The 15389-nt window shown below is 37.5% G+C and overlaps 1 protein-coding gene across 4 annotated transcripts in view; it reads right to left on the bottom strand.

Annotated features, from left to right (window-relative positions):
- Positions 1 to 450: 450 nt before the first annotated feature.
- Positions 451 to 15389, bottom strand: part of LOC143982705 (EF-hand calcium-binding domain-containing protein 4B-like) — a 196243-nt gene continuing 181304 nt past the window's right edge. For all 4 annotated transcript variants that reach the window (XM_077481649.1, XM_077481651.1, XM_077481650.1 and 1 more), the window contains exons 14-16: positions 11772 to 11873; positions 7847 to 7923; positions 451 to 792 (exon numbers count right to left, since the gene is read on the bottom strand). In XM_077481649.1, the coding sequence (XP_077337775.1) occupies positions 702 to 792; positions 7847 to 7923; positions 11772 to 11873 (270 nt within the window). In that variant the 3' untranslated portion in view covers positions 451 to 701. The remainder of the gene's footprint in view (positions 793 to 7846; positions 7924 to 11771; positions 11874 to 15389) is intronic.

Consider the following 15389-nt stretch of genomic DNA (forward strand, 5'->3'; position numbering starts at 1 on the left):
CTTTTGCAAGGCACTGTGTATGTATATGTGTATATATATATATATATATATTTATATATATTTAATACAAGTTGTACACAGCATTGGAGCAAGGTCAAGAACAGGGGCAAAGTGTGCATTGTCTCATCCATGAGTTGAATTTCTTCATCTGAAAGTCTAGTAGCCAGACAAACCAAATGGGAAGTGGGGTAGCATTAAAGTGTAGCTAGATAAAGAACGTAATATATTGCTCAACAAAAAAGCAAAGTTCATTGTTAGGGTTTGCATAACCTATACACTAAACTAATGGAATTTAGTGTTTTGCGCACAGGGAAACGGAAACAGGATTCCATTAGCATTATTACATACTGAAGTAAGTCTGTATTATTTAATAAATAAAGAAACATAAGATATAAAATAAACAATATATTCCCTTTAATAAAGAAAAATAAACAGGACAAGTTCACCCAATAGTTTAAAACATATATTTATTTAAACATTGCAAGCAAGTAGCCACAAGATGCTGAGATATTTTTTGAAACTTTCACAGCCTTTAAGGCGAAACCATTTAGGAAGACAATTTCCTGAATATTAAAATACCTGAGACTGGGTACCCTTATAAAGTAATTTACAATTATATCAGCCAGCAGAAGAATAGTTTACTACACTGTTGCTTTATAATCTGCTTTGGGTTGTTTTTTTCACTGTGCATTTGGTTGTCTTTATACACAACAGCGTGTTTCCTTCTGGCATACGGGTCTTTTTATTTTTACCACATTATTTTTCATATGGTCCTCATGCTCTTTCAAAGACCTGCAAAACAAATAAATCTTATTTAAAGCACAAGTTATTTATTATAGCACAGACCTCTGGGTGACATAGATACCTCCAAATGTACAGTATAAATTAGATTTTTGTATTTTTGATTTTAATAATAGGAAAGAAAGTGTACTAAACAGAAAACATACTTGAAAATACACTGAAGGCATAAACAGTAAAGATTAATATATTGACCAAAAGGTCTTACAAACTATGGCAAATAACTGACAAAAAGAATAATATCAGTTTAAGCACAAAAGGAAACTTTAGTGATGGCAAGTGATGATATTCCTCATTCTAACAACATTACTGAGAAGAGTATCATGAAAAGACTATTTCAACTCTAAAATTCTGACATTACCCAAAGTATATCTAAAGCCCAAACCTTTTTTCCTTTGAATAGGGGAAAGAATTGTTAGCACCTATATCAGTTTTATTTTTTGCCGTCTCATTGAAAGTGAGATAAATCAACTCTTAGGCTGGATTCACACCTATGCATTTTTAGTGCTTTTTGCATTTTGCAGATTTGCACTACAGTCCATTTGACATGGTTTCCTATGGAACACGTTCTGTAGTGCAAATAGTGCAAATGTAGTGAAATAGCCTACATTTTAAGGAAAAGTATGGGAAATCAAAATAACAAACATCTATACTCACCTATATTACTGCAGCATTGATCTGATGCTGCAGCTATCCCTCGCCGACTCTAAGACTGAAAACCGCTGCTCAGTTAGTGCTTGATCTGAGCTGAGCAGACAGCAGTGATAGTCACCACTCTATTCTCTGTCCCTCCAGAACTTACTGGAACACCAGGCTAGAGGAGGCCAGAGCAGCTTGCTTGGGCTCTCAGCAGCACACTGAGAGGCAGAGTCAGCTGCCAGTCAAGAATCTAGGTGGATCCTGACATTTTATTGGGATCCCTCCAGAGTCTGGCGAAGCTCTGTGACGTCAGCCAACAGTGGGCTTTAGCTGGCTGTCGGATGATTTTGGGTCACATGAGTGCAAAAGTAAGTGCACTCCTGTGACCTATATGAAAAACATTACCAGATAAGCATTAAGCCTTGGTCTTTGAGTCTTGGTGCTTTTCTCAGTACATTTTAAAGTGTATTTCCACTTTTGCAGTCAAAATTGAGAACACCCTATTATATGTGAGTGAGTCTCTCCTAAGTGTACCCTAAACATAGCTTCTAAATCTTTAACCCTTAGCTAGAGCATACAGTGTTCAAATCAATTTATTTTCAACTAATAATAAAGAGCTGCGTGAACACTACAGTACATACAGCGTTAGATCAGCTTCCCAGCCCCTCATGAACTAAGACGAACAGAACTAAGCAGCATTTTTCCTTGCTGGACGTTCCAGAAAATAGCCTCTAAAAAAGATAAGCTTAAATTTTTTAATTTGCTATGTGAATGGGGACATGTAACAAATATAAATTAGATGTTATCTCAATTGTGCTGCAAAGATGCAAGTACACTTTAAAAAAACAATAAAAAAAACCTGACAGAGCTTCTAACCTTTCCACACTCCATTCAAAACTAAAAGAATACTTTGGGTTTAGATACACATTACTGATTTTTAAAGTGAACCTTGAGCTTTGTCTCTCTCCCTAGCAAGCTCATACTGTCCTTTCATTGTTTCCTCTCTACTCTGTTCAGAGGACCGGTATGTTGTTTGTTGGTAAATGCAATTGGGTATACTAAAGCCATATTATCCAGGGCTTTATCATTTTATAATAGTAGTCATTCTGTATACTGTTACTTGTTTGCTTTTAGGAGGTCATGAAGTTGATGTTAACTTTCTGAAAAAGACACCACCTACAGCTCTCTGTCAACACAAGACCAACAGGAACGGTGACTTATCATTACTAACACACTCTCCACTGTCGGTTAAGGTTAAAAACAGGCAGTGGGCTATTAATCATGAGCAGCTGTCACTAACTGTGACAGAGATCAGGAACACATTTAATCTTTTTGCTTTAAGATGTGGAAGCTAGATTATAGTTGCCTTTAAGCATGTGTCTCACAATTGTAAAAAAAGACCCCCCAGATCTTGAGAAGTGAAAACAAATCTCTTACATTGAAACTAGTGGGATATGCAGCCAGGATCTGCTATGGGGGACAGAAATAGAAGAAATAGACGTTTTAGAGGCAAGGGCATTTAATGCAACTGATGCTCCCAGTCCAAGAGTTTTGCGGCCCTTCCAAGACTGTAAACTTATTTCAGGGATTATAAACTGTTATGTGTTTACCTATTTGTGTTAGCAATATATAGAGAAGAAGTGAGAATCTGCCATTTTTGCAATTTTCCATCAAAGGCACGCAACAGAAAGTTCCCACCTGTTAAATTATAAGATGTGAGTGTATAATGACAATACATTGTCATCTAAATTCAAAATACATTGTATAAAGCCTTTGAATTGGATCCCTAAAAACAAAGGATGGTCATGTGACATTTTTATTTCATTTTTTAAGGTATTAAACTTCATCTGGACTGGAGGTCTGATTTAATTGTGCCCTATTGATTTCAATGTTTTTAACCAACATGGTACAGGTTAATGAAAACTCTTAAGCCCCGTACACACGATCGAAAATTCGGCCAGCAAAAAACTGATGAGAGCTTTTGGTCGGAAAATGCGACCGCGTGTATGCTCCATCTGACTTATGTTGGCCGAATTCCAGCCAGCAAAAGATTGAGAGCAGGTTCTCAATTTTTCGGTCGGAAAAATTTCCGCTCGTCTGTACCAATTCCGAGGTGGAAAATTCCTACACATGCTCGGAAACAATTTGATGCATGTTCGGAAGCATTGAACTTAATTTTCTCGGCTCGTCGTAGTGTTGTACGTCACCACGTTCTTGATGGTGGAAAGTTCAGCAAACTTTTGTGTGACTGTGTGTATGCAAGCCAAGCTTGAGCAGAATTCCATCAGAAATACTATCCAAAATTTTTCCGATGGAAATTCTGCTCGTGTGTATGGGGCATTCGTTTCATTTAACATCAATTAAACGATTGGAGGCAATACAAAGAAACTGGCATGTGAACACTGCTGAGATCAGGCTGATGTCAATGATTGAAGGATTTAAAGATTTTACTTGGCCTCTTGGAATAGAAGTGCTGTCGATAAGAAAAAGTAAAAGCAACATTTACACCATATGCTGGCAGATTGCAGAAAAGTCTTCTAGAAAAAAATAATAACACTCTTGCAAAGAGTGTTTACCATAGTAATAATATAGTAGAAAATATTGTACAAAAAAGAAAAGATCTACATTACTGTGCAAAAATTATAGGCAGGTGTACATTTTTTTTATCAGTTAACAAAATAAAAAGTATATGACCCAAAGAGAAATCCAAATCAAATCAGTATTTGGTGTGCCCCCCCCCCCCCCCCCACACACACACACATATAAACACAAACACATAAACATGCACATACATACACATATAAACACACACTCATACATACACACACACACACACACACACACACACACACAATTACCTTTACCTTTACCATTACCTGAGTTTGATTCTGTTTGCTCACTTTACATTTTGTAAATTGATAAAAATAAATTAAAATATATATATATATATATTTAAAAGCCTTCTAACTTTACAGAATTTCTTCACACCTGCCTAAAACTTTTGCACAGTACTGTAGGTATTTGGCTCCAAGGCCCTATAAATGTTAAAGATCTTCCTATCTTTCTGCTGCAATCAGGGGTATAGAATGATAAAAGAAGAGTGACTGTGGAGGTTAGGACTTTCAAGGTCATGGTTAGGCTATGGATGGAGTTCACAGCATTTGATTTTCAGTACTACATTCACACCTACGTATAAGAAATCAATTTCCATGTTATAAGAGGAAAGGACGTGACATTTTATTTTTTAGAAACTATATTCATATCTTCTGCTCATCTTGTGAGCTTTTAGTTCTAAATTCACTCAGTACATCCTGATAGAACCCTAGTTCCTCAATTCTAATCTTCTAATCTAAGCAATGCTCTCACCAAACTTTCCAAAATCTATGAGGCCAGTCCACAGGTACTATGAAAAGAGTCAAGCTGAAAGCAGCACGTTCTGTTCTACTCTGGCAAGCTATTCGTTGTCCTTGTGGTAGACAGGCTGGAGGTGAATTAATTACTTTTTGGTCAATGCTACTGTAAAGAAACTTCATAAAAAATGATATACCAATCATGTACAACAATGGTAATACATTTTACAATTTCATCTACATACAATCAAGGCAGAATCCTTATTATCCTACTCCCCTAATAGGCTCACTGCCTTTTTCAATAGTTTGAAAACAGCTTGATGTCAAATAGAAGATCATCTGCTTTACAAAATTAGATATTGCTAACAATGGTCTTAGATTGCAAGTGTTTCATCAAGGATGATGTTCCCAAAGAGGGTATATGTGCAAAACCATGCCATAATAAGACAAATAATAGTGCACCAAACCTCAAATGAATAATCAATAATAAACTCCAATGAATGAGTGAAAAATAGTGATCATATAAAAATGCAAAAAAGTGCACATGCACAAAATATATAAAACTCTTGAATGCTGATGAAAAAACGTGAATAAAAATTACTCCATGCTCCGTGACAGTCTCTGCAGGAAATATGCGCTGACAGATAATCACTACCACCTCAGTGTGCAATGCCTGCTCACCTCAAAGGAAGACCCCCTTGGGTCTATTGGCATTATTTGTCTTATTAATTATACATGAGGTACTAGAACACATTTTGAATAGCTGCAGCTGCTTCTCATTTATATATATAAATATTTTCACAAATTTTTCTGAGTTTTATCCTTTATCAGCGATTTAGTAATTTTAATTTAAATAATTCAAAAAGGTTTCTTATTATAACACTAGAACTCATCTTTTGACTGTCTTAATATCAATACAGCAGAAATACAGTATACAAGGATTTTCCATAAAGTATGTACATTATTTGCAAGTAAGGAGATTTGATTTTAACATTTTAGAATACTAAAATCCCTCTGGGAAACTAGTACAATGGTTTTGGCTGCCACTACCCGTGATCTAAACAGACAAGTATAAAAAATTGTAGGGAAATTAGCCTGAATACCTCCTATACTGGTCTAGAAACACTTGGAGGGTGCAGAATGCTATGATTTAATGGTGTCTGTAATATTAAGCCCTATAATATAACTTATGATATAAGTTAAATTACTAGTGGATAACATATATCTTATATATAGGAATTGATTGTCCCTTTTTATTATAGGTGTTGTTAGAGCTGAAAATGACAACAATAAACAGGCAGGATTAGCAGATTACAATGATATGTATGCGTAATCATGTCAATGTGTGCTCATGTGTGGTGTAGTGCCAGTGTAGTGCGGTGTAGTGACATCACAAGCATAGTGACTCAAGCAGCAACTGCCATTATACATGTGTTTATTGCACTTTTTAGCACTTTTTTTTTTGTCAGCACAGGACTACCCCCAGGATGAAACACGTTGGGTTTTGCAACAGTTCAATAGCACCTGGCAATTTTATTTTTTTATCAGAGAGTACAGGATACTTAGATAGATCATGGATTAATAGAAAGGTAATAAGTGTGGAATATACCAGCTGAGACTCTATAAGTAATTTGGAGACAGAAATGTATTTGCAGCCAGTATGGATAGAACACTTCCACTATCTTTCCTGTTTACTCTCTGTAGAATATAGGTTGGGGACTATTTCAATAATCTTTTAATGATAGAATAAAAGTGAAAATGTAGGTCCTAGTGGGTAAAATACACAGTGTTTTAAGCACCTCTAAATATTATATTATTAAAATGCTGCTCTCTACAGAAAGTAAGAAGGATAACAAGTTCTGATTTCATTGCCTCCGTCATATTTAAATTTCTCTACAATGCATAAAGCTACAGAGGTGAATGCGGACTTGTTTTAAAGTGCATTTACTACCCGTTCAGAATATGTAAATATTTTAGTGTGCATATTTTGGGCATAGGTTAATTTTAGGATATAGGATTAACTTTCAAAAAGGTGTAGGAAACACTTTATTAAATTCATAATTTATATATTATGATAAAATGCAAAGCAGGTTAAAATCGAAATCCTTACTAACATAAATAACATGAAAAGAAAATAGTATTTTTACTTTACTGTGCATGGAAATGTTACATTAAGGCTGAACTTGGCTGTAGCTCAGCTTCAAAATAATTTTCTACACAATTATCCAACGGCAGGAGGATTATTTATTGATCACAAGAGAGGGATCATACTGCATTACATTGTTGCAAATATGGAAATGTAACCAGATGGTGTTTACAACCTCATAATTTATGCTTTCAAACATAATGGCCTGTGAACAAGAGAACTTTAATGTGTTATATGAGAATTAGGAACACACACACAGGTTCAAGCCTTTTTGTCAAACAACAGCTGCAGGTTTCCCCTAGCAATCCACAACTAATCTCAATCATGTGATCATCATTACAATTAATTAATCATGTTGGTCACATGCACGCTGGATGTTAATTTAGAAAATAAATGCAGATGATAGTGTGCCTATGTATGATACTGAAACTGTCAGGAACAATTACAGTTACAACAATAATAATATTTTTTTCAATTTTTGTCCTTTTGTCAGCCTATAATAAAAAATTATGGTATTTATTAAAACAATGCACCAAATAAAAGCCTCATATATCCTTTTGTAAGCCTATCATAAAAACCTGATTAAGGTATTTATTAAAGCAGTGGAGGTTATTTACGAAAGGCAAATCCATTTTGCACTACAAGTGCAAACTACGAGTGCAAACTGCGAGTGAAATTTGCACTTGGAAGTGCAGTGCATATATATATATATATATATTTTTTTTATTTTTATTTTTTATATAGAAAGGTATTGAAGTGTATTTTTCTTTTTTTTTTCACTTTTAGGTTGTTTAATAAATGGTGAATTGGGCACTTTTCTGAAAATTTCCAGACTGTCTGATTGACCTTTGTATACATTTATGCTGAATTATTCTTAGCTTGTTGTGATGCTAAAATTTATTCAGATATTTACCTGGCTATTTGGATCAAGGATTCCATGACATTCACTCCAGATTCTGCACTGCATTCTGTAAACAACATCTGGTATTCCTAATAAGAAAACAAGTTTATGTGTTCATTCATTTGATAGAATAAATACTCTAAAATACACACTGTAAGGCCTCTTGCACACTATACTACCGTTTGAGCATCCACCTTTTCAGACGGTTTATTTTTTTAATGTATTTTGGTCCATTTTCGCGCATATGCGGTCACGCAATTTTCACACAAATTCATGCACATTTCCGCGCATGCGTGGAAGCTTATTCTCACATTCACAATGTCAGTAGGCAAACCTGTTTGCAAATGTGCGCAAACGCACACAAATAAGCATGAATGCACGCATTTGAGTGCATGAGGCGAATTGAACGAAAATGGCGATTTTTCTATTTTATTTTTTTACTGAATACACTGCGCTTGTTTACACACCTGTGTGCATAGGTACATTAAAATGAATGGGCTGTATTTTAACTCAGTAAAAAAATGAGCTGTACTGAGCATTTTCAAGCTGCAGTGTGCAAGAGACCTAAAACTCTATTCTGCACTGTTTTGAACAGATAAAAAGAGAGATAGAGGAAAAAACACTACATGAAAAAAATGGAAAATTGTACAGTCACCTTTCCATAATTTTTCTTTCCTGGTGTATCTTCATGGCAGCATATGAAGGGTTATGCCAACCTCAGCTCAATAGGATGCCCTCAACTTCATATGTTTATACATTTTGGAGATGCCCTAACAACCCATTCTTTGTAACTACCACCATAAGGGTGGGAATGCATATGCTGCCAAGAAGATGCACCAGGAAGAAAAATTACACAAAGATGAGTACACAATTTTTCCATTTTCCTGGAACATCATGGCAACATACGAAATGAAATAAATTGCCATACACAGTGATAGAAACAAAACATTTTATGAAATCCAGAAAAAAAGGAGAACTTGGTCATGAGAGTTTGAGTAATGCTCTACCAAATTCATCTGTAGTAAGGCTGGCTAGGTCTATTCTATAATGGGCCATGAAAGTATTGACAGACCTTCAAGTTGCTGCCTTGCAGATCATGTCCAACAGCTCGATCTGCAATAATATATTGTACCATTGAAAGCTTTTTTAGCTTTTAATAAAGTTTCAAATACCGCTTGGAAACACTGCATAGCAGCTAGTGTTTCCCTTTCAATTAGATTAAAGAGAGTGATGCTGGGACACCAAGTCCAGATCTGCAGGAAGAGGTAGAGGTTTCTCTACACCTATGCCGAGCAGTAAAGGAAACTGCGATCTCCTGGGTCAATAGGGGATTACTGTAATTACTGTGACTGGTTGGGTCTTCAATCTGAAGATCAGGGGAGTTCGAAGAAGTATGTGCACTAGGGTGAAATTCTATGACTGGTGAAGAAAACTTAACCCTTCCTCGAACTGTACCAATAGTGGTCTATGAAGCAGGGACATTTGGTATTCAGCAGATAGGCTGCTATGTTCAGCTCTGGAATGCCCCACACCTTGGTTATACATCTTTAGACCACTCGTCTGCAAATGATCTGCTGATATGGTCTGCCAACTGGTTCTGCATGGCTGGAATTAGTGGAATATAAATTACCTTAAAAATATTGAGGTTGTTCGGTGCCCAATCCATGATAGGTTGAACTTCTCTAATTAAAGTTGAACTCCTCATGCCTCCCTGGTGTTGGATATATGCTACAGTTTTTTTTGTTGTCTATCTGGAGCAAGACGTTTTTGCTATGGATGTACAAAGTCTGCAAATGGAGCGCCCTGAGCAACTGCTCTCAAATCCTAAACATTTCATTTTTACACCCTGGGCATTGAATTTCCATGTGTCTTACAGCAAGATGCCTCAAAGATTAGCGCCCCAGCCATTATACATTTTGAAGGACTTGTGAAAACTGCCCCCATCCTCAAGTTCCTGGCCTGGGCAGCCCCACAGTAAATTATTCAAAGCTGCCATATATTTTTTTCTTCTATATGCATTTTATTTACGTATTTACACATTTTTGAACACGTTTTTTACATTTTTAATTTGAAGTCATGCAAACATGCATAGGGAAACATATAAGCAGCTAGGAAAAATGCTGAAAGGCTAGTCCAATTGGATTTGGTGGGAGATTTTTTCAATCCCATAACAGTAAAAAATTTGGGAAAAACCCACTATTGTTCTACGGAGGACAAACCACAATCTCTCCTCAAATATCTTATATAATAATATAATATTAGCAATCAATATATGAAAATCATGTGCAAAAAAAGGTTGGTGACACAACAAGAGTTAAAACTGACAACGTTGTCATTAAAACACCCTCAGGGCTTCATCCGCACCCACACTCAGACCACAGCAGACAAACTGTATTAAACACATAATAATTGTTAATAAGGTTCAGAAATGAGATCTTGGGGAAATACCCTATGATTGCATTAGCCCATGCACAGCAATGCAGATCAGTGGGTAACATCCAGGTTCACTATGTCACCAATACACAATACAGTTAGAATTTCAAACAAATAGTTTCCCATTAGGCATCCTCTGATAGTTTCTGAACAGGGACAGCAAAATATGTGTCATATATGGGCCGCGGTGAATCCGCAGATATCAAAAGTGCTTATTTAGTCACCCAATACTGACAGTTCAATTAGTCAAGTATATGGAATCACAGAGTACATTGAGTGGAGACCAACAGAAATGGCAACATGAAGTTTGTACACAGTCTAGTAGTGAAAAATATCTACATCCTGAATGATACCTGAGAATGCATATACAATTGTGCGGAGGCAGCATGAAGATGACACGCCCGTGTCAGTCACCATATAGGTTACAGGCATAGTCCGGTTAATAATTGTGATGAGCAGCCACATGCAGTAAATCCCCATAGACTGTGGAAGACATTCAAATAAAGAAGTTTCTCCTCACAGATGGTACTCACAGTCACCATCACAGCTAGATGCCTGGATCAAGGGCTTGTCAGGGCTCCCTTGGGAAGTTAACTTCTGATAGATGTCCCTGAAGGTCAGGGTGCGCTGGTGCTTAGTAGGTGTCACTCAAAGGCTGGCATGGCACTGCTCTGATGTTTGGAATGGACACCTTGCAATACAAGAGCAAAAAGGGGATGGATGATTTGGTAGCAGGGGAAGGTCATCCACATGGTGCAGATGAGATCATTGGTGTGAGGGGGGTAATCCCCTGAGGGAGCTCACGCGTTAGATGGACGAAACACGTTGGCATGACGACCCTTCTCGCACCCGCGGTCTCATCTGCCCGCCCAGCCTCGTCACTGATTCACAGTGCTCTGAAAAATGCAAAACTACAAGTCCCGACAGCCTTAGCAGCTGTTGGCTTGTAGTTCTCAATGAACTACCATGGCACATTGGAGCGCCGTGGTAGTTCATTCATGCTTCTTGTCAGAATGTATTGGTTTCCTTGTATGAGGTACAAGGAAGCAGATATACTAACAGGTCTGCAGGTGACCTGCATGGCATCCGTGATCTACTAATCACTGGTGCAATGCTTTACAGGCTCCTGCAACAAAAAATTATAAATGCACATTTTTTTTACCAGCAAAAAAATGTGCATTTGACAAAAGGTGAACTTATCCTTTAAGAAGATGTTTTGACAAAAGGTGATAGGCTCCCAGCTCTCAAACTGCAGTCTGCCTTATTTCTGTCTTAATTTTTTTGGGCCACAAATTCCAAATACAGTGAATTCTTTGCAAACCCATGGTAGCAGAAAACCCAAACCTCATACCTAATATTTCAATATGCTCTTTTAGAATAGAGAGACAAAACCTGGATATCTGCATCAAACCTTTGCTTTAGTGAGGAAAAGGTTATACACGCTTAACTGAAATTTGCCTTCAATTCCAAAATAATGTTCAAAAATGTATTCTACAAAACATACTTGAGCCAACTTCTCTGCATCTTTATATGTCACACTTCTTTCTGAATCACGGTCTGTTTTGTTGCCAATAAGTAGAATAACAATATCATCAACAGTATTTGCCTGTTTGGAAAAGGTGACAAGACATTAGTTAGTTCTGTAAGTTTTAAGCAACTTTAGCCCCATACACATATCAGATTTTCTGCTGATTTTTTCCTTCAAATTTACCAAAACCATATAATATGAGGTCAGACCTTAGGGGTTTCAATTTGTATGCAATCAGGCAGGCCCTTGAACTACATGGTTTTGGTAAATCTGAAGGAGAAAATCAGCAGAAAATCTGATACTGTGTATGGGGCTTTAAAGTACAAGAGCCCCCCCCACCAGCCTTTTATTCACCTATCTCCTTGGAGAAGTTAAGGGATTTATTCCAGCAGACCAAAGAGCAAATGTAAACAGAGACTCCAACCTTCCTGCATTCTATCCTTTATGTCTTTTAATGCTGCACAAACTGCATAGGCTTTATGGTTGTTTTTTTCTACAGAGTGCTAAAGAAGTACAAATACCATATTCCTTGCACCCTGGTGGCCGCTGCTCTACACTCTCCAATGTTTCTGTGATATGGCTCTACTAATTCTTCAATTAACATACCTGCAATGTCACCCATGATGCAGCATAAATGGGAACCTTTATTTTTAATTTATTCATATATTTATTTATTTATTTATGTATTTTTGTATTAGTACATATCCTCTATGGCAATGCCCAAATTCCCATGCCTTTTTGATAATAGCTTGCCTATTAGCCCTACAAATGGCCAAACGTGATTTGCCTTCCTAGACTTCAGTGGGATTTGCTGCTACAGTGCCTTGACAAATTATTCATACCCCTTGAAATTTTCCACATTTTGTCATGTTACAATTAAAAAAGTAAATGTATGTTATTGGGATTTTATGTGATAGACCAACACAAAGTGGCACATAATTGTGAAGTGAAAGGAAAATGCTAAATGGTTTTCAATTTTTTTTACAAGTATCTGAAAAGTGTGGCATGCATTTATATTCAGCCCCCTTTACTCTGATACCCCTAACTAAAATCTAGTGGAAACAATTGCCTTCAGATGTCACCTAATTTTATGTGATATACCAACACAAAGTGGCACCTAAATCTGAAGTGAAAGGAAAATTATAAATGTTTTCTCAACTTTTTCTTTTATAAATAAATATCTGAAAAGTGTGGTGTGCATTTGTATTCAGCCTCCTTTACTCTGATACCCCTAACTAAAATCTAGTGGAACCAATTCCCTTCAGAAGTCATCTAATTCGTAAATAGGGTCCATCTGTGTATAATTTAATCTCAGTATAAATACAGCTGGTCTGTGAAGCCCTCAGAGGTTTATTAGAGAACCTTAGAGAAAAAACAGCATCATGAAGGCCAAACAGGGTTAAGTTATAACTCAGATAGCAAGGATAACTTGCCACACATTTGTGGCAGTATTGAATTGTAAGTCTTGTTAACTTGCTGCACATCTTCCCTGGCAAGTTGCACACTTGCGGAGAACTTGAAGCACAAGTTCTAATTGACACTTTTCCAATTTGTAGCAAATTTGCATGGCAAGTCTCTAGCAAGAGTGAAGTTGCCATGGTGAGTCTGCAGCAAAAGCCCTGCAAGTCTATAGCCAGAGTTATGCAAGAAAAAAGAAGCAAACAGCGCATATCTATAATCCCACAATCTGGTCATAGTGAACCCACTGCTATTAACCTAATCCCTTACTGTACACATGTGAAATACTTTCAATCCAACAATCATATAAAATGATAAACCCTGTGTCATTGCATAAAATAATTCATTTAATAATTCATTTATCATACAAAAATGATTTGTTTCTATGAAACAACCCAAATAGCAAGTAATTGTGCTGTACCTTTCAAAATGACTTGCTAAGCTATTGCTAGACTTGCCAGGCTTTATAAGTTTATTGCACAATTGCAGCACGTCTGTATTGCATGGCTCCAGATCAACTTTTTTTTGCAAACATTCTGCAAGTCTGCTGCAAATTATGTACAGTTATGTTGTGTAATAGTTATCCCACCATGTGGCTGAAATGTCATCATTTCTCCCATCAGCTCCACTCAATAGTGGTCTGCTGGCCTCCTGTGCCTCAATCTAGCACCATCCTTACAACTGCTGGACCGGAGAACAGTCTTGCTTACACAGATGGAACATCAGAATCCCTTGCTCTGGTCCTGCTCTGTATTTTTGAGTCTGCCTGAGTGATTGCTGGATAAATCTGTCTGTTTGTCATCTTACGGCCTCCTGTGCTGATAGCGGCCATCTTGCTACACCTGGACCGGCCAAAAGAACATAGAAAGTATCGGGGGCCATCTTGCTACACCTTGGACAGAAAAAGGACATAGAATTCTACCAACTTTAAGACTTTTAAACTTCTTTTTAAACTTTTTTTACTTTAACCCTTTAGCTTTTCAATGGACATCTCCTCCCAATGTTACCCGGGTTGCCCCAGCCTGCAGCACCCTCTGCTGCTACCCCTTACACCACCACACAACCGATCACCGCCACCACCATGCCAACTCTGCTCCAGGACAGAGCCCGAGCAGCGCCTTGGCCCCTTGAGCCACTCACTTCATAACATGCACCCCAGAGCACTCTCCCATCAGGTGTGCTATCAATTATTCCATTGACACTCTCTGCAGCCTAAGGAATACCGCTACATTACCAACCACCACCCAAACAATACTACGAAAAGAACAACTTTTAAGAACAAATTTGAAACCAACCATCTAAAACAGGAATACACCACATCCAGGACAACACATATCATGTGCCCTGAATAAAATTTATGATTTTATCACTCAACACAACACAGACTGTCTCTTCATCACGGAAAGCTGGCTAACACCTGACTGTAACACCATTCTAGCAGAGTTAGTGCCTGAGAACTACCGCTTCCTAACTGAGCACAGAGTCAAAGAGGAGGCTCCCTAGCAGTGATCTAAAAATCTCACCTCATGTTCAGAAAAGCAACTTTACAGAGCTCACTGCCATTCATGGAAACACTCACACTTCAATGTCGAACAACACCCCAGGACACCTTTCACATACTACTGTGCTATAGACCACCGGGACCAAAGACACACTTCCTTGCACCTTTTATCAAATTCATCTCTACATACACCTTGAAAATCAAAAATCTCCTGCTACTTGGGGACTTTAATCTCTGTCCAAACTCCTCCTAGGACCCCATCGCTACCGCTTGCATCAACCAACTGGAAGCACTAGGCCTGCAGCAACTGATAAATGCTCCCATTCATGCTTCGTGTCATACCCTCAACCTCACCTTCAAACAAAACATTGATATTAACACATTTGATAACATGCCATTGCCTTGGACTGACTACCACGTGATCAAATTCAAAATAAACATCTCTTACCTAATACCAACACACTCAACGACAATACACTGGACAAGATCACAGCAGAAACTATACTCAAAACTACACTATCCAACAAAATAGCAGCGTTAACCCAAAACTACTCAACTGAAAACAAACTCAACTCCCTTAACACAGCATTATCCCAGACAGCAGACATACCACACCAATACGCAAAGCACCCACC

Source organism: Lithobates pipiens, unplaced genomic scaffold (assembly GCF_037356315.1).
Source record: "Lithobates pipiens isolate NorthernLeopardFrog02 unplaced genomic scaffold, aLitPip1_a1.2 Scaffold_16, whole genome shotgun sequence".
In the NCBI taxonomy this organism is placed as follows: domain Eukaryota; kingdom Metazoa; phylum Chordata; class Amphibia; order Anura; family Ranidae; genus Lithobates; species Lithobates pipiens.